At 40.9% G+C, this 19,959-nt stretch overlaps 2 protein-coding genes across 4 annotated transcripts; one reads left to right on the top strand and one right to left on the bottom strand.

Moving 5' to 3' along the window:
- Positions 1–536: 536 nt before the first annotated feature.
- LOC130133583 (ELL-associated factor 1-like) lies at positions 537–5,082 on the bottom strand (the record flags this gene model as incomplete). Its single annotated transcript, XM_056302044.1, has 4 exons — positions 4,843–5,082; positions 4,292–4,386; positions 1,548–1,684; positions 537–709 (listed from the first exon to the last, which is right to left on the bottom strand). Coding segments are annotated over exons 1-4 (508 nt in total), but the record flags the coding sequence as incomplete, so codon positions are not given.
- A 279-nt stretch (positions 5,083–5,361) lies between these two features.
- LOC130133584 (tRNA N(3)-methylcytidine methyltransferase METTL6-like) lies at positions 5,362–17,496 on the top strand. 3 transcript variants are annotated; one of them, XM_056302046.1, is made up of 6 exons: positions 5,362–5,394; positions 5,572–5,955; positions 6,637–6,771; positions 8,225–8,395; positions 10,518–10,659; positions 11,685–12,901. In XM_056302046.1, exons 2-6 carry the CDS (start codon positions 5,671–5,673, stop codon positions 11,837–11,839), a joined length of 888 nt encoding a protein of 295 aa, XP_056158021.1. In that variant the 5' UTR covers positions 5,362–5,394; positions 5,572–5,670; the 3' UTR covers positions 11,840–12,901. The 3 variants fall into 3 exon arrangements, with proteins under 3 accessions (XP_056158021.1, XP_056158022.1, XP_056158020.1); XM_056302047.1 differs by lacking the exons at positions 5,362–5,394; positions 11,685–12,901 and adding an exon at positions 15,845–17,496 and having other exon boundaries at positions 5,539–5,955; XM_056302045.1 differs by lacking the exon at positions 5,362–5,394 and having other exon boundaries at positions 5,539–5,955.
- The last annotated feature ends 2,463 nt before the right edge of the window (positions 17,497–19,959 follow it).

Below are 19,959 nucleotides of genomic sequence, written 5' to 3'. Positions count from 1 at the left end.
GATTTCTAGTTCCCATTTCCAAATCATTTCATTTTTCAAACAAGTAAAACAAGGAAATTAGAAACTATAGGAAATTATTGTATGTTTCATAAACGTAATCCAGTTTAAAATATTTGCTAACTAAGTGCAGATGTGTGTCACAAAGCCAACATTTCTCTACAACCACAGCTGCTGTCTCTCAGCTAGAAAGCTCAGAGCAGGTCACATCAGAGTCAAATGTTGAGATGCTAAGCTAGTTAATGCTAACGATAATTTACATTTTTCTCACTGCAGTTTCAAAGTTGGTTCATACCCACCTTAACAGATACGAAAGCCCAAACTGAATCTAAATGGTTTCAGAAAAATTGTCAGTGTTGCTGTTGGACATAGCTTGAGGCAATACTGTATACCCCTATTCATTTTCCAATTAGTCTGGTAAGGCAAAGAAACCCCAATCCCTTATTTGGGTGGAAAATGTATGTTACTTTGAGGATCTATTTGCGTTTTTTACTATTAATATTATGACATGGGCTGGGACTGAGGTGGGGCCTCCTCACCTCTCTTGATGTCATCAAGCTGGGGTTCTGGAGAAGGGTTATCTTTGGATGGGGAGGGGGAGGTCTTGATACCCGCACCAGGCTTGGTGGGGGCTCGGAACTGGGAGGTAGGTTGGGTGGACCGTACCGACTGCTGCTCGATCCGGGCCTGGATTTTACTGCTCCCCTCCGCCCTGAAAAGTACAGAGGGACAATGTAGGCACACAATCAATCTTTTCTTGAAAAAGAGAAATATCCCAATTTGAACAGACACCCCACTTATTAACCCATTATCAGATTTCTCCTCGTGGAGGAACAGAGGATCAAATTATTCTATATCAATATATAGCCCACTTAAAAAGAAACAACACCATGTACAGATAAATGGGCACTTCATCCACAACGGTCAAAATAATGACCCCATTAAAGCCTGGGTTGTTCACATTTTGAAAAGTGAATGCTTAAACTCCATGTTTAGAATAAACTTCTTCAATCCAGCTTATCTAACATTCATGCATATAAAGAGAATTTAATTATATTGCGAAAAGGGAGGATATGCAATCCATGATGCTGTATATAAAATGCAACTTGATTGATTGATTGATTAATGAGGCCTGAGCCTTGGTTGGTGAGCCTTGGCTCCCATCTGGTTTAAACAACAGGACATCCTTAGCCAAAATGATTTTATGACCTTTTTTTTTAGATGACAAATCTCCAAAAATGTTTCATTCCATCCATCCATCCATTATCGAAACCATGTATCCTGCTCTCAGGGTCGCGGAGATGCTGGAACCTATCCCAGCAGTCATTGAACGGCAGGCGGGGAGACACCCCGTACATACCGCCAGGCCATCACACACACACACACACACACACACCTAGCGACAATTTAGACAATCTAGGGACAATTTAGACCTACATGTCTTTGGACTGTGGGAGGAAATAAGAGCACCCGAAGGAAATCCAGAGGAAAAATATTTCAACTTGTGAAAACTTTCAAAGTTGCCTGGTTGATGACCTTTGTCCTCTCACCTGGTTTTCTTGACCTGGATGCTGCTGCTTAGTTTCTCTAGGACAAACTCGCCCGTGTCGTGGTTGATGATGAGCACACAGTCTTTTTGGTACGGCCGCTTGTTCCCTTTGAATACTGTCATGGGAGGTGTGGAACCCTGAGAGGACAACAGGTTTAATAAGTACTTAAATGGGATTCACCCTCCAGGTCTAAATACAGTGCCTTGCAAAAATATTCAACCCCCTTGACAGTCATCACTAATTTCTAGATTATAAAAGACACTCACACATCTGTTCCTGAACAATATTGTTTTTGTGAACCCACAAGCTCTAACAACATGTTCCCAAAGCCAAAATAACTTATGTTTCGCTGACTTTTTTTTTAAAATAAATTAAAAACTAAAATATAGTGCTTGCATTCAACCCCCACATATCAATACTTTGTAGAATACCCTTTTGCTGCAATAACAGCCACGATTCTCTTGGGGTAAGTATGTACAAGCTTTGCACATTCTTCTGGATTAATTTTTGCTGATTCTTCTTGGCAGAATTTGTACAGGTCTTGCAGGTTGGTGGGATGGTGCCTCTGGACTGCGATTTTCAGTCTGTGCCACAGATTTTCAATGGAGTTGAGGTCCAGACCTTGGCTTGGCCACTCCAAAACATTCACCTTTTTGTTGCTGAGCCATGCCGTTGTTGATTTAGCCTTGTGCGTGGGATTATTGTCCTACTGGAAGGTGAACCGTCTCCCAAGATTCAGGTTTATGGCAGACTGCAACAGATTTTCCTCCAATATTTCCCTGCATTTAGCTCCATCCATTCTTCCCTCAATTTGAACAAGGTTTGCAGTGCCTGCAGATGAAAAGCAACCCCATAGCATTATGCTACCGCCACCATGCTTCATTGTAGGGAGGGTGTTTTTTAGGGCATGAGTAGTGCTAGGTTTGCGCCACACATAACACTTTGAGTTTTGGCCAAAAAGCTCAACTTTCGTCTCATCTGACCACAAAACCTTTACCCGCATCCTAACTGGGACTCTCTCATGCTTGGTAACAAACTCCAAGCGTGCTTTTGTATGCATAGTTCCGAGCAATTGCTTCTTTCTTGCCACCCTCCCATATAGGCCAGATTTATGGAGAGCCCATGATATGGTTGACTTATGCACATTTACTCCAGTTTAAGACACTGCTCTGGAGCTCCTTCAAAGTGATTGCAGGATCGTCTGTGGATTTCCTCACCAGCCCATGTCTTGCTTGGACACTTAGCTTTAGGGATGGCCTGTCTTACAAAGCGTCGGTGGTGTGATACACTTTCCACTTTCTGACAATGAATCCAACAGTGTTCTGTGGGACATCCAAACACTTGGATATTGTTTGGTATCCCTTTCCCACCTTCTGCATTTTAATCACTTTGTCTCTTACTTCAGTATTATGCTCCTTTGTCTTCATTTTCTGATGGAGTTCATGCCCGGCTAATGAACTTTACACAGAGTGCTTTTTATACCCATAAATGAGACCGTTACTTGTGGTGCACACTAATTATGTCCAATTGTGTTTACCTGAGTTTGTTTCAGGGATCATTTCTTATTTGTGTAAACTTGGAGCGTTCAGAGCACAAGGGGTTGAATATTTGTGCAAGCACTATATTTTAGTTTTTAATTTACTTATAAAAAGCCAGCAAAACATAACTTATTTTGCCTTTGGGAACATGCTGTTAGAGCTAATGGGTTCACAAAAATAATATTGTTCAGGAACAGATGTGTGAGTATCTTTTATAATCCGGAAATTAGTGATGACTGTCAAGGGGGTTAAATACTTTTGCAAGGCACTGTGTGCATCATTGTTGATGTGTCACATTTATACTCTAGGGGGACATGTTGGTTCTGTTTTGTCAGTACATTAAAAATCTGAATCAGGTTTATTTGACAAATCTTCATATACCAGAAATTTGAATTGGCAAGTTGCTCACATAAGACTTATACATGATAAAATTATAAAATGTAAAATATGCTGTAATAGAAGTTAAGGATTCCTTGTATATAAAAATCAAGAATTATATGGGAATGAAATTACACTGAATTTTCAATATTTAATTCTGATCTATTTAATGTCATACCAACTCTACTAAGTTCTCCATGTGCCATTGTTAATCTTTCCAAAATTAACATTTATCTGACGTCCCTTTCAAAAGAGTGAGTAGGTGAGTTGCTCAGCAGCACTGCTACAGAAGATTTCTTCATTATCAGTGGATACAATGTTAACATTAACTATTACAGAAACTGAACTGAGGACCTCCCGCAGTCCAGGTTTTCTCTACTGCCAACCCTGACATCTAAAATGTCCAACGCATCCTGCTTGCAGTTTTCTTAAAACTAGTTCATTAACATAAACTATTTACTGATTGATGCCATGTCATTCAACTAGTTTCAAGAGGGAATGTAACCAATGATAACGTGCCATTTTGGGGTAAAAAGGACAAATAAAAGATAGACAAGTGTGTGATTGAGAAAGTTAACCAACTATAAATGATCAACACATCCTGTTAAGTCCAGTGCAGGTTAGCGATCATTCTGCAGAGATCCTCCTCTGCTGTAAAGCCATACTTGTCAGGTAAAAGAGAGAATGCAGCTGATGAGTTTAGGTATCTTGTCAACTATGGTGGTTGGTAAAGGAAAGTTTCGTTTCCTGTCCTGTGCATTATTTTAGATAGAGAGGACCATGGTGCTAACAGAAGACTTTCGCTAGTTTACAAAAGAATAATCTTACTGGAATGTGAGGTAATGTTATCGTGACTTCATCCCCTTTTCCAACTTGCAGCTCTCCCTCACAGCTCGTGTCGATAGACGCAGGTTTAAAGTCATCTGTAGAGAAGGGACATTGGAAACTTTGCTTTGAATAAGGTCGTATGGCAACTGTACCAGTTTTTAAATGCCGGAGCTAAAAGCAACGATTACACAAAATGCGAGCAATTTAACGTCATCAAATATCATTCCATTAAGATCAAAGTTGCATTTTCCGTTCTCCCCATTTTGAATTTTTGAAATGTCAAAACTAACAAAACAACTGACAGCAAAAATAAACTTGATAGTCTGGTAAATTAACGTTGCCTTCTGGTAAAGATACAAAGTTAAAAAGTGGCTCAAACATCCGAAGCTAATTCACTTAAATGACTATCCGAGGTTGTGCAAGAGGAGCGATAACTGTCCCAAGTAAAACAATGTACGCCACACTGGTTCTCCATTTTAATTGGTTCTCTTCCTCTTTCGACGAGTAGAATGCAAATGTCGTGCACCGCCTGATACTCCTTTGACACTCACATCTAATTGTATGAAAGGAAGATTTTGGCCTCTTTTCGAAGCTCTCTCCGAGCTTCAAAACATGCTCCTCTTTGTCTAAGAGTGGCGTAGTGCTGCCGTTCATGGCTCCTTTTTAAAAGTTTCAGTTTCCCATTTGTCTCAGATACTAAGAGAAATAGATCGGAGGCTAGCTCAAACAACGATAACTCAATAACATAAGTCAACAAGACGAAGCTAGCCTGCTGGCTAAACTTTAGCAAAACAGTCTTACGTCACGTGGCTACTCCTTTTCCTGTTTTGTTCCGGTCGTAAAATATCACCGATATGCCTTGTGGAATAAAGTATTAGCCATCGCTCTCTTCGTAAAATTGAAATATAGCCTGTAAGACACACTTGAAATAGCATTTCATGGGGCTTGACATGCATTTTTTTTTTCAATAAAGGGCTAAGATTTGAAATTCAAATTTGAAATTGATGGCTTCAAACACGAAGGAACCCATTTTCACACGGAGGGTTTTCTACGGTGGACAAGTTGCCTGCACATTTCGTGTGGAAAGGAGAACTGTTGCCTTAGTAAGCTGTTAATAATCAGCTGTTGTTCTAATATATATATATATATATATATATATATATATATATATATATATATATATATATATATATATATATATATATATATATATATATATATATGTGATTCATTACGAAATATGACACCATTAACTTTTTGTCGTTGACAAAATTGGGTAGTTCGAGACAGTTTCGAATTGTGGATGGAAGACAGCAGGGCACAGGGCACAGGATAGTCTTTGGGGATCCAGCAGCTCTTTGGGCAAAACCAGGTTCGCTATGGCATCAGCGAAAGATCAGGACGTCGGGACTGATGAAGCGAAAGTCGAAATGTCTCCATGCATCCCTGGACAAACCAAAACCACCACCGCGAGAACTTTGACCCAGCAGGAGTTGGAGAAACTCTCAAGTGACCGAATTCTGGTGTCCGACTTTAAGCAGATGAAGTTGGAAAAGGACGCACAGAAAAACTGGGATCTGTTCTATAAAAGAAACGCCACGAATTTCTTCAAGGACAGACACTGGACAACTAGGGAGTTTGAGGAGCTCAAGGCATGCCGAGAGGTAAAACCAGGCGTGTAATAACGAGTCGCCTTTATGCAGGAGAAAGACAAGTGATGAGCCAAAACAATAGTATAAGATGCATCATGTACACAATTTTAAGACCATTTGTTCAAACGTAGGTTTTCCTTAGTGAGACAATTAAACATATTTGATTAATTGAGTTTTCAAGTCATATTCAGCGGAAATATATTGAGGGCAAAACGTCATATAAGGTCGGCTATGTAATAAGCAATTGGACCTCTTCTATATATTGTCACCACTGAATTTGATGATGTTATTCTGTTTCATGAGTAATAAGGATATTGGGCCTCATTCATCAGTCGTTCATGCGTACAAATTTGTTCTTACACACCCATAGAATTTTTTAGCGCTCAAGGTTGTGTGACAGTCCGTAGCAAAGCCTAATGGTTATTTGTAATTCCTTCCCCCTACATCTAGTCTACCTCTTGCAACAAGCAATCACTCGGGCTTGCAAAGACATCAGTGTTGGCCAATTGTTGTCTAAATTCAGGGTTACCCATGTTCTACACTGGTCTCTGGGACAAACTTCAGGGCTTCCATGAGTGTATAAGAACAAATTTGTACATATGAACGATTGATAAATGAGGCCCATTGTTTTTCTTTTTTATTACATATAAAATTTATTTTTATCTGTTTTCTTATTTCCTGCCTGGTTGCCAGTTCGAGTCCCAGAGGCTGGTGTTGCTGGAGGCTGGCTGTGGGGTAGGAAACTGTATCTTCCCTCTCCTGGAGGAGGACCTCAACATCTTTGTTTACGCCTGTGACTTCTCACCCCGAGCTGTGGACTTTGTCAAAGTAAGACTACTCCCCAGGACAACATAACAAGTGAATTGCACTATCGTCCCCCTTTCATTAGAAACTGTTACAAGAATTCCAGATGGCCAGTTTATTAGACTGTTTGCACTGGGCAGCTTCCATGTTAAATGTGTGTAACAGTATGAAGGTAAAGCAGAACATTGGTGAAAAAGAGCAAGTGTACTCACTAAACTCCTTCCCTGAATTTGTTAAATGAATTTATGATAAAGTCTGTAGTCAAATACAGAATCTGTTTGGGTTTTTTTCCCCACAAACTTATTCATGATACTACTACTATTACTTTCGGCTGCTCCCATTAGGGGTCACCACAGCGGATCATCCGTTTCCATTTCTTCCTGTCCTCTGTATCTTCATCTGTCACACCAGCCACCTGCATGTCCTCCCTCACCACATCCATAAACCTCCTCTTTGGCCTTCTTCTTTTCCTCTTCCCTGGCAGCTCCATATTGAGCATCATTCTCCCAGTATACCCAGCATCTCTCCTCCACACTTGTCCAACCCATCTCAATCTTGCCTGTCTTGTTTTGTCTCCAAACCGTCCAATCTGAGCTGTCCCTGTAATGTAATCGTTCCTAATCCTGTTCTTCTTCATAACTTATTATTATTATTATTATTATTATTACTTCCACAAACTTATTCATTATAATACTGGAAATTAGAATTGATTTGCTGTCTGTATGCATAACACAATATATTTAGAAGTTTGATGTTCTCTGTAAATTAGAAATGTAGACCTCTGTGTAGATAAAACAGTGCAAATAGGCATAGATATTATATTTGCATGAAGATGCTAAGATTTTCATTGGGAGTGACAAAGAAGGACAGGATTAGGAATGAGTATATTAGAGGGACAACTCAGGTTGGATGGTTTGCAGACAAAGCAAGCGAGGCAAGATTGAGATGGCTTGGACATGCGTCGAGCAGAGATGCTGGGTATATTGGGAGAAGGATGCTGAATATGGAGCTGCCAGGAAAGAGGAAGGCCAAAGAGGAGGTTTGTGGATGTGGTGAGAGAGGACATGCAGGTGGCTGGTGTGACAGAGGAAGATGCAGAGGACAGGAAGAAAGGGAAACGAATGATCCACTGTGGTGACCCCTAACGGGAGCAGCTGAAAGTAGTAGTGGTAGATATTGTCATTAAATCTGTATATGAGAGGTAGTAAAATCAGTTTGCAGTAGCAAAATAGGTTCTATACCTTTACATGTAGGGGCTTGTATGACATATTTACAAAGCAAAAACTATGTTATTTATGTGCAAAAATATAGGCAAAATATTTGGAATAGTTGTTGCCTACTACACAGTACTCACAGAAATTGATATTAATACTGCACTGAGTATTAATAAGATACAAATCAAAAATACTTGTAAAAAAAAAAACAACCCTGCAGAGTGATATAATTGACCGCAGCTCTATTCTTTTGTTGTTGACAGCAAAACCCTCTATACTGCCCTGAGCGCTGCAGTGCCTTCCAGTGTGACCTGACCAGAGATGACTTGAAGGAAAACATTGTGGAGGGCAGCGTGGATGTTGTCACGCTAATCTTCGTCCTGTCAGCCATCCACCCTGACAAGATGAGTCAGGTCCTGGAGAACATTTTCAGGGTAAGAGACACGGGTGGCAATCTTAGCCGGTATACTTCTAAAACAGATCAGTTAAGTTTGGAGAAATTTAGATTTAAAAGTAGGAATGTTTGGAAACATTTAGCAGTAGCACAATAACAGCGCCAGAAAAATGTGTCAAGACTAGGGGTCGATCAATATGGTTTTTTCAGGGCCGATACCGAGTATTGGTAAGTTATGGAGGCCGGTTGCCGATATTTGGGGCCGATATTCAGTTGCAGTAAATGTAAAAAAAAAATTGTGCCAAAATTTACAGCAACACAAACCCCAACACAAGGCTGCCTTTAAATGAACATATATTTAATTGAATTTTGTGTAAAACAGAAAAAATAAAAATAAAGTGCATGATATTCAAGGCACTAGATGACAATCTGAATGGAATTCTTTTTTAAATAAAAATAAATAACTTCCAAAACACAAAAATGGAATGAATTAAACAGCATGGACAGCAGGAAGTAAACTTTGATCAAAGTGAATAATTATAATATTAAAATAACTCCACATAAATTGGTTGAAGTGCTCCCAGCAGGTTTTGACGAACTGAATGGAAAAATGTACATGTAGTGTCATTATTTTCCCCTTTCTCTTATCTTTAAAGTGATACGTCAGGTTTTTTGAAGTGGGGTTGCATGAGGTACTTATCGATAGTCAGTGTATTACCTGCAGTAGATGGGAGTCTGTGCACTCCCAGTTGGAGGTTTAGCAGGAGTAGCCAGCACGGAAGTTGAGGAATGTATTGCTGCAGATGGGGACATGGACAAAATAAATTTTAGCCACTTAAAAAAAGGCTCACCTAAACAAATAAAATCCATTTAAGAGTACGCTATTTTTTTGAATATTTTCATCGCTTTATCTTGCCGTCAGACGGCCCTTTCATGTGGAACTACATTCTCCCAACCGCAGAATGTCCATATTCATTTGCGTAAGTGCACCTATGCAGCGCACATTGTTACGCTGCAGATCAGCAGAATCAGACAGACGTTCTGTGGTTTAGAGAATGTAGTTCCACGTGAAAGGGCCGTCTGACACGTTCATACACAACACTGACAATAACACTCTGTATATAGCTAAAATATCACACATCAGCTTTTTTCTTTTAGCCTAGTTACAGTTGAAGGCTAAGCACAGCAATGGAAATTGTGTTCTCTGTTTGAATTGACAACCTGGTGTCGAATTCATGTCAGACCGACATTATACTCTTTGGTGTGTGTGTGGGAGGGGGAGAGAGGCGGAGAAACTAATGTTATAGAGTGAGTTTTGTAACTAATGTTATGGCATGCTTTTCTTACCAACTGAGTAGGTTTTATGGAATCTAGCATCTCCTCTTACCTTAGAAAAGTGATCTGACTCCTCGATGCTTCCCATCTGTGTTTGTGTTGTTGGAGTGAGTGTCGTGCTGTGCTTCAGAAGAGTGAGGGGTGTGTCGGAGGTGCGCATGTTGCACATCGGACTCTTTTTTGATAAAAATATGGCAATAGCGATAATATGAAAAATGATTAATATCTAAGCCAATAATCGGCCATACCAATAATCGGTCGATCCCTAGTCAAGATACTGGGGGGGTTCAGTCCTGGAACAGATGACCAGTCTTGTAATGGGTTTTTGACTTATAGTCATTCCACCTATTGCATTATATATTTTGATAAATTAATCAACTGCTGTTAAGTTATGGTGATGTAGTTCTTTTATAACTACTGGTCCCCATCAGCACACACAATATTTTGCAGGTACACTGAATAAAATCTTGACTTCTAGTCAAGAAATTTAACTAAATGGTTAAGATTTTCAAATCAAGGATTTGAATGAATCTTGCTCCTGACTGTGCTACCAACAGTCCATAATATGCATGACTTTGTTGGTAACAAATTAACATCTAGTCACTTTCATTGTATCCACCAGCCATCTGAAATCTTCACTCCATTGCAGCATTCAAATGATGGTTCCTTATCCACCAAGGTGGCTTTTAAATTTGACGGACTTGTAAGCCACAGGCATGCATTTAGCAGCATTTGGCTGATGGCTAGAAATTGTTACCCAACTTGGCTGCAAGCTTTAACACAAGCTGATTGTAATGTTGAGAAGAAACGTATTTTTTGGCTTCCAGGTGCTGAAGCCAGGAGGCATCATCCTGTTCAGAGACTATGGTCTGTATGACCATGCCATGGTCCGATTTAAACTTGGCAGCAAACTGGGGGAAAACTTCTATGTTCGTCAAGATGGTACCAGGTCATACTTCTTCTCCAAAGGTGAGCACTTGTTTTGTTTTTTTAATTGTTATTTCATTGATGGGAGTGGGTGATCCACTCCCCACAGTGGGGAAACAATACTGACAGGGGCAGAAACAGATGAAAGGATTGATAGACAGAGTGAAAGACAAGGCATAGACAGATGGCGGGATGAAGGGATGAGGGAAACAGAGTAGGTTTGACACAGGTTAGATGGATGGTGGATTCAGTCAGAAGATTATATAGATGAAGAAACGCTTTAAAACTATCATCAAAATATTGATTTGTTTGAGCACTGTAAAGGGGATAGAAGACCATGTCTTTACTTGCATCTCTGGTGATGGCATGTCTGTGAAATCCTACCTTGAATGAAACTGAATGGACAATACCAAGTAAGAGAATACAAGGGAGAGGCTAAAAGATTAATAGCGGTTGGGATGCAGAAAAGATGTATTTTGCCGATTTGTTTACTAAGGAGGATTATAAAGTTAATTTTTAAAAAAAGTCAAAATCTTTAACATCTTACAACATATATATATTTTTGAAGTGGCCATCACCACCCCACCTCGAATCTATGCAGATTGCACTGCTAAACATCAGTTTGTGAGTGAGTTGGTGGCCAGGTTCATGTGGTACTTCACATCTAACAGTGTCTTTGTTCCTGGTGTCGTGACAAGTCTTAATGCATGCTCTTTAACATAAAACAGAGCCATGTTGGTCCCAAAGGAATTTGTCTTTCAAATATCAGGTGTTGCAAAAAAAAAAAACAGAATGTAGATACTAGTATACTACTGTTTAATAAGTATTGTCAAATATTTGATCTTGGAATCAATATATTGGAGCAGTATAGAGATATTTCTAAGCAGAATAAAACTAAATTCTAATTGGTATAGATGAGACATTTTCAACTTGTTTCATATAGTTTATTGAAGCAATATTTATTCCACCTGTCCTCTTTACACAAATTCCCACTCTGACCTTCTTTCAAGATTTTTTTTTCCATCCACCCAAAGTTCTTAACCAGTTAATTGTTTTTCCATCTCCAGAGCTCCTGGCTGAGCTGTTTGAGGGGGCTGGCTTTCACTCAGTGGCTAATGACTATGTCCTCAGAGAGACGGTCAATAAGAAGGAGGGGCTGTGTGTGCCCAGGGTGTTCCTGCAGAGCAAATTCGCCAAGCCTGGCTTATCACAGAAATGCTGATGTCACTCAGCCCACCTCCCATGTTTGCGACACTAGATAAGTCACCATAAGACTGAAACAACTCACTGAAATCAGACTGTGGAAGATGAAGTAATGGATTCAATGGGGCTGGGTAGTCCACGGCCCTCCCCGGATCAGCACGGGGTGGAGCAACAACCAGGATGGCTCGAAAGAGTACAGAGTACTACAGAGTAGAAGGGTAATTGGCCGGATGCAATTAGGAAGAAAAAAAGGAGGGGGTAGGGGAGCTGGGAAAAATTGAGCTATTTTCCTCCCCCTGCAAAATTCCTGTCATGGTGCTCTTGAGCAAGGCACCTAACCGAATGCTGCAGTGCAGCTGTTCAATGGGCAACAGGAGGAGATTTGATTGCTCTCTGGTGTGAATCTGTTTAATGAATGAATATTGGGGTAGGTGGGAGGTGCTGTTCAGTATTAGTTATTGTTACCAAAACCAGGTTCAGTGTATTTGTCTGCAAAGATCTGTTTAAGCAAGCTATCACCCCTAGAAACTTTCGTTTCTTTGCGTTCATGAGATCCATGTAGGATCTTCGTCCAATCAACAAGCAGCTCCCTGAGGTTTCCTCAAATTTGTCCTCTCTCTGCTAAATTTAGACTGACACTAAAAATGGGTGTTACCTCTGGTCTTGCTGTGACATCTAGAAATTTCACATAAACACAAACGGTTTAGCCACAGCAGAAAGCATTCCAGGTCTTTCACACCGTGTCCTGTCAGTATTGGGAGAGGCCTTAGAGCCAGTAGGTATGAGAATGAGTTCCTGAAGACAATGCATCCCTTTTGGTCAACACTCATTGCCTCATTAAGGGTGTCCCACCAGGCTAAGGCCTGTACCATGTGCTCAGGACATTGCAAATTTGCCTCCCTCTCATATTGTGTCACATTTCGTTGTCCCTGGGATGCTGTAGCAGTGGGAGAGATTGTCCTTCGATCAGGTCACCCAAGGGGTCATGCTTTGTTTTGGTGAGCATTGCCACTGCTGGACTCTCCCCAAGTAAGACACTGAACATCTATTTGATCCAAGGATGCTGTTGTATCACTAATCCTGATCTCGAACCTCGCTGTGGAGGGAGCAAGGACATACAATTACTTTTCATTGTTCAATTGAGTATTATTATGTTTTGCTATTATATGATTTTTTTCACATGATGTACCTTTGGAGGGATTCTTTAAAAGGCTTGCATTTTAAGATTATAATATTTTTTGTGTATGTCTTTTAAATATTTCTTTACTTCACTTTATAACTTGGATCAAAAAAAAAACAGCTGCTGAAAATCCAATGTTTAACCAAGCAGATATTTTGTTGTTGTTGTTTTTTTTATTAGTTTGACTGAAAAAAAAGACAGGCGGTTGATACCTGTCTCCAACAACTGCCTTTTTCTTAGTTAAAAATGGGACATTTGTGAGAATATTATATAAACAGCTCTTTAACGGGTCACATTTTACACAATAAAGGGTCTCCTTTTTGCAGGATGTACATAAATGTTTGTGCATTTTTAATTCAAATCAAAAACCTTGATCGAAGCCATCTGATGGGTGTCTTAAAGGATTCCCAGTGCCCGTTAAAGACCAGTTACGTCTACAGAGCTGCCAGGGAAGAGGAAAAGAGGAAGGCCAAAGAGGAGGTTTATGGATGTGGTGAGGGAGGACACGCAGGTGGCTGGTGTGACAGAGGAAGATGCAGAAGACAGGAAGAAATAGAAACGGATGATCCGCTGCTGCAACCCCTAACGGGAGCAGGCGAAAGTGGTAGTAGATTAAAGACCAGTTACGTATATGAGTTAAGCCTTGTCAACATAACACATGGGTACAGTTGTCAGAACCGTCATCTTGATCTGTTGCTTCCAGAGATGTGTAAATAAAACCGGAAGTCATGACCAACACCGCCAATCTATATTGGATATCCATGTTGCTGTGCTGAAAAACAAATTGAACAATCATGGACAGGCACTTTGGGTTGCTGCTATATAGGCTGTTTTTGGGCCCTCCACTGGATTATGGACAAAGCTATTAATTTATTTTTTTTTTATTTGGAAAAACTGGGCATGTTATGACAGAATGAACCAGAAGTTATCTGGCCTTGTGGTGGCTTGGCAATCAGTGCAGGCTTGGTCGCAGCCTTTCTGTGTTGAGTTTGCATGCTCTTCCTGTATTTATGTGAGTTTCCTCCCACAGACCAAAGACATGCATGCTAGGTGAATTAGTGTCTCTTAACTGCTCATATGCATGGTGTATGTGGGCTGTGATTGACTGGCGACCTGTCCAGGTTGTCTCCCTGTCCATTTCCCATTGCCTGATGGGATAGGCTCAAGCCTTCCTCGCAACCCTGAATTGAAATGTTCAAACATTGTTGTTTGTTAGTAAAATATACTCGTATCCAGTGGAGCAGCTCTTGATCTATACGCTTGACAGCACCGCAAGCGAGTCATCCTTTTCTAATTACAAGAGAGACTTTTCCATACACATGGGCTTGACAGGACTGTCCTAGACCAATGCATTCAAAACCATCTGTTTTAGAGCATAGGAAGACAGGTCTGGACATTTAACCCGAGTTGTATCGTTAATATAGTCAATCAGCGTCATTCTATATGACATATGCTATACTTCATATACAGAGCGATAACCCCCCCCCCTCGCTTTTTACAATAAGCTCTGACCTGCATCACCTTAACATCCTGCTACTGTTAGTGTGAAAGCCGTGTGGTTTCCTGCTCTGTGGTGGAGCCCCCCGCTGCCCTTTAGGGTGATGAGAAATGAACAAGTGAATAAGAGTGACGAGAGGAGATGGAAACAGTACACCTGAGGTTTTTCGTGTTTTCAACTGTGTTTGCAGTTTAGACAGTGACACGAACAAAGCTATGTGCTCAGTCCCAGTAAGGAGTGCATTCTGGGCTATTATTGGTTCAGGCAGTATTCAGCTGTACAAATGTCTCTGAAAAGTACTGTATAAATCAGGCGATCCCATACTTTTTCATGCTTTGACACCTGTGGAGATGCTTTTTTATTGGCGCGGGACCCACCGAACGTCAGCTCATGGGTATCAAATATTTTGTGCAGTAAAATAAGCAATAAATTCTCATTAGCTGTCTAAAAGCAAAAAAAAAAAAAGAACAATCCTCTATATCGCCCATCAGTGCAGTATTCCCCTTTTCAGTCTTGGCATAGTAGATATAAAATGAACCAGACAAGGCGTGTTCTCATAAATGTTGTATTTGTGGTGGACACCCCCACGACCCAACTGGCCAGTGGGTCGCAGCCCATCGTTTGAAAACCACTGGTATAAATTGTGATATAGGAGAAGGCATGAGGGATGTCTTGGTCCCCTTGTCATCATACAACTTGGCAACAGAATCTAGTCAGGTTTGCTATGCACAAAGGGATAAGATATGGGTGTGTTGCTGGGCTCTGATAAATCATATCGGCCTGCTGGCCCTGCCAGTGCAACAGACTGGGTTGTGGTTTCCTGCCCTTTGCTTGGTGTTGCACAGCTCATGCGGGGTGCGATTAGCACCGAAATGAAAGGGACAGTGACGGATATAGCAACTGAACAAGAGACTGACAAACACCCTTCACTTAATTACAGTTTTAACATCTGTTGTCCCACTTGGTGAAAAAACCCCATTAATTCTCCTATTGTGTTTGAAAAGGGTTTCACAACTTTAGTGTTCGTGGGTCAAATTGGCCGGTGTTTAAATCCATTAACAAGTACTGAAAAAACACTTATCATCCAGTAAAATGTTTTATCTGCTATAAGTAAGCTTTTATTCATACTTAAGCATAACATACATATGCTTACTTTGATATTCTACGCTATTTTATTGCTTATGATGAACAGAACAGGCACATATATTGTAGCGTTCACCGCTATTAAAAAAACACACTTCAAAACTTACAACTGAGCATCATTTTATTCACGGCTGTTGTCGGCCACAGCCACGCCGTACACATCACCATTAAACCCGACTCACAGGTCGTCTCTCTCTCCATAGACCCGACCCACCAACCCCTGACCCAGCAAGAGTGTACCACCCCCCTGGAACTGCGAAACATCTCCCCCAACTATGTACAACTAACATGTACACCCCCCGGTGAACCCGAACACACTACAATATCATAAGACCATGACAGGCTAATGATAAACAAAAAAATTCCCAAAATAAATTGTTTGTATTGTCTTATGCATGGTAAAAAAAAATCTCTGTAGATTTTATGGTGACAAACTGTCAAACCATGACATGACCGTGAACTAACTAGGTCGAATACAGTTTCTGTCTTGGTCAGACACCGTAAATATATAAATCAGCCAAAACAATAATTTTTACATCATTTTTCTGGAAAAAAAACAAAAAACATTACTCCACCGTTAAATAGTCTTGCATTGTTTTTATAACAGAAATACACCGTAACAAATAGTAGAAAAAGTTCTACCGTAGTTATTATTGGTAAAGTTCTGGCAACCACAGCTGCCAGTTTTTTTACCCTACACTTTTTACAGTGTAAGAATGATCACTTACATCTGTTGTGTTATATGGGTCGAAATTAACCGCATATACTGTCCTATGAAAAGGATGAGAAAAGTCCATTTAATCTCCAAAAACAACACTTTGTTTTGGACAAGGCTTATAAACAAGAGTCATCTCCGCCAAAGTCTGCACACACACGCGCGCGCGTGTGTGTGTGTGTGTATGTGTGCAGGATCATATTTGCTGCATGCCACTGTACAATTGAATTCAAGTTAATACGGTTTCTTGGCATGAAACAATTTTAATATTGTTACAGTTTTATTATACTATCATAGGATTTTATTAATATTATTTTTATTTTGTTGTATTTATTTTTTATGATGGTTTGGCAACATTTACTATGTATTTCTCTGCATAAACAACCCATAATTACTACCAGGTCAAATTTGACCCATAACACCACAGATGTAACTTTTTATAGGCATAAAAAAAAGAAAAACGATCAAAATGTGTTTTATTGTGTTAAGTAGGCCATTGTTGAGGATGCAATGAAGCCTTGTTTCACATCTAAACTTGAAAACGGGTCAAATTTGACCTGCTTATGGCATGAAACAGGCTTGTACTGTCTCATAAAGAATTTACTTGACTCACTATCGATAGACAGATAGATAGATAGATAGATAGATAGATAGATAGATAGATAGATAGATAGATAGATAGATAGATAGATAGATAGATAGATAGATAGATAGATAGATAGATAGATAGATTTTTTGGTGATGACAGTCTTCCTTAGTTACTATCTTCTATTTTAACTCATTCATATTTACTTGTGTGGTTCGTAAACATATAGCTTTCACTGTGACAACTGTGCAGATTTATTGATGATCGATAATACTCTGAGACGGAGCTGGCCTCCGGTCCATTTGCTCACAGGGAAACAGATAAACGTGGTTGCTGGAGGGTCTTTAGGAAACAAAGAGGACTAAAAATGGAAACAAGGCTCGTACGTAGTATATTAACCATAATGACTCAAGGAGATGATGAAACCGGAGAATAACCAAGCACAAACAGATGGATTAGATCCCACTGCCCTGTATGCCCTTCAACACCACTATATGCTGCTATTACAGTAACCATCTAACAATCATCGGGCCTTATTCCAGTTAGCATTCACGCTCAACACCGTACCCCAGTCAGAGGAGGACATCAGGCTTGTCCATCATGAATATGACATAATAGAAGAAAGGTCTGTAGCAGCCCACCTGTAAACATACCTAAAACAGAGACCCCTGATTATTTACATATATGATGGTAAATAAAAGAATGTGTGGGAGGGTCTCATCGGGTGCTGTGGCTGGATTGAACAATGATGAATTTCTTCTTCTTTTTGTTTTGTTTTGTTGTTGTATTGTTTTAAATGATAAAAGACCAAAGAAGGGGAGAAATGCAAATCCAAAAAGGCAAAACACAAGCACGCACCAGAGGAGCTCCTACCCCCCCCCCAAAAAAACAACCCTAAATCACAGACTTCTGCAGTTTTTGCTTCCGGGTTGACATAGAAAACAAAAACCTCTCACTTTGTCGGTCGCAAGACTGGAAAGAAAAAAACGCGCCCAAACATGGTTTTATATTCGCAGACGATCATTTATAACTGTGTGTTTATGGCGGACATGAAATCCTCATTACAGATCAAAGTTTGATACTGATGTAAGCTGTGCAGAACAGTGCACATGAAATAGGAAAACGCACAAATTAACGAATTTCTGGAAACGCTTGGCTGACGACCACCGCTACCAGCTGCAGGGGGACAGCAGTGTGGACGCAGGTGAATGGAGAGCGAGCTGTCACTCGCAGGTCACTCTGATAATGTGACCCTGCGACGTGTCTCCGTAGTCGCACGCCGCGTTGCACTGGTAGTCTCCGTCGTCCTCCCGGGACAGGTGGAGGATCTCCGTCGTGACCTCTCTCCGTCTCTCGTAGCCCCCCTCCAGCGCCGTCTCGTTCACGGCGGTGGCGTACCGGCGGGGGTCTCTCATCTTCGTACACTGACTGGAGAAAAACCACTCGACGTGCACGGAGCCGCAGGAGGTGACGTTGTACGCCGCCTTGCAAGTCAGTTTGACTGACGTGCCCGCGGGCGCGTGCACCGGTTTCCGCGCGTAAAACACCTCCACGGACTCTGGGAGATGAAGAGGAAAAGGGATGGGAGTATTAAACCGAGTGCTTCATCTTGTCCGATCAACGAGTTAATATAATACAAAGTGGCCTAAATGGTGCGGCGGCTCTGCTCAGACCTTGAGTCATTCAACGGAAAATTTAACAATATTGGGTATTTTGATCTTGTAAGTAGTTGCCTTTAAATTAAAAACACCAAAAGGCTCCAAATCTTCAGAGAAATGCCTTAATTGCACGGGGCGGAGCCGGACACCGAGCATGTGAGACGTCTGCCTCTCTGTTGTTTTGTGACAAATTTAATTTTTAAATAGTTTTTTTTAACATTTCTGGACACTGGGCGACTTAACTGGTTCAGATTACTTTTTTGTACTTTAAACTGGCAATGCCTTCCGCTAAACAGGAAGTTGATTCCACGCGCACGGGCCGCAGAAAACCTCATTCAACTCCGGATGTAGCTGCTAATATGGCTAACACTGACCTGCGGGCCCTGCAGTCCATGCTGGACTCATTGAAGGAGGACATATGTGGTAGAATTGACTCTGGCGACTGACGTACTAACGACTCTTTGGCGACTAACTTTCCCAATCTCCCGGATGACACTCCCATTGACCCTTTTTGAAGACCCTTGCCTTTGTGCAAGGCGAGGGTCTTCAAAAGAGCCAGAACCGCGCGCTGCTGGGCTGCCTCACCTGCTGCTATTTATGCTACTATCTATGGTCTGATTTCCTCGCTGCACCCCTCTTCATTACAACATATTAAGGGGTGGGGTGGGAGTGGAGGAGGACCTGGGAGTAGAGATCACAGAAAACCAGTGGGAGGTAATTCACTGGCGGGTCCACTCCTCTTCGATTTGTGCTAGACATGGACTGATTCAATGTAAAATTGTACACCGTACACATTTGATTAAAGCTAGGTTAGCCCCGATGTATGATAACATTGATCCCACCTGTGACAGATGCCATCAGGCCTGCCCTTGGTCCTGCCCTTCCCTATTCAATTTTTGCTTGGACATTTTTAAAACAATTTCAAATAGTGTTGAGATCCCGATTAGGCCGACAGCTTTAACAGCTTGCATTGGTGTCCCTTCTGCTGACCTGCCATTACCATCATATAAAGCAGACCTGGTAGCTTTCACAACTCTTCTGGCCAGACGCCTCGTTTTATTACGGTGGAAATCACTCACTGCTCCATCTCACTCTATGTGGCTCAGGGACATTTTGTATTTTATTAAGATGGAGAAAATAAGATGTGTCACAGGGGGTTCAACAACCACATGGGGTCCTTTCTTTAAAATTGTTAAGGAACTGCGGTCACTTAACACCCCATCTATTTACATGTGGTGATATGGCTGTTTTTCTAATTGGCTAGGCAGCCAGGCTATATGGTTTGTTTTGGTGTTTTTTTGTCTTTTTTTCTATGTTGAATTTTGGTTGCTGTTTTTCTTTATGTATAAACATTGACTT

The sequence above is a fragment of the Lampris incognitus genome, unplaced genomic scaffold (assembly GCF_029633865.1).
Source record: "Lampris incognitus isolate fLamInc1 unplaced genomic scaffold, fLamInc1.hap2 scaffold_381, whole genome shotgun sequence".
Classification (NCBI taxonomy): domain Eukaryota; kingdom Metazoa; phylum Chordata; class Actinopteri; order Lampriformes; family Lampridae; genus Lampris; species Lampris incognitus.
This window is presented reverse-complemented; position numbering and strand designations above follow the sequence as displayed.

Bases quoted from the DNA above. Each gene is read 5' to 3' on its own strand.
- LOC130133584 (XM_056302046.1), top strand. From the start codon at position 5,671: ATGGCATCAGCGAAAGATCAGGACGTCGGGACTGATGAAGCGAAAGTC. The intron at 5,956-6,636 runs GTAAAACCAGGC...CCTGGTTGCCAG, and splicing joins AGCTCAAGGCATGCCGAGAG to TTCGAGTCCCAGAGGCTGGT. The intron at 10,660-11,684 runs GTGAGCACTTGT...TTCCATCTCCAG, and splicing joins GTCATACTTCTTCTCCAAAG to AGCTCCTGGCTGAGCTGTTT.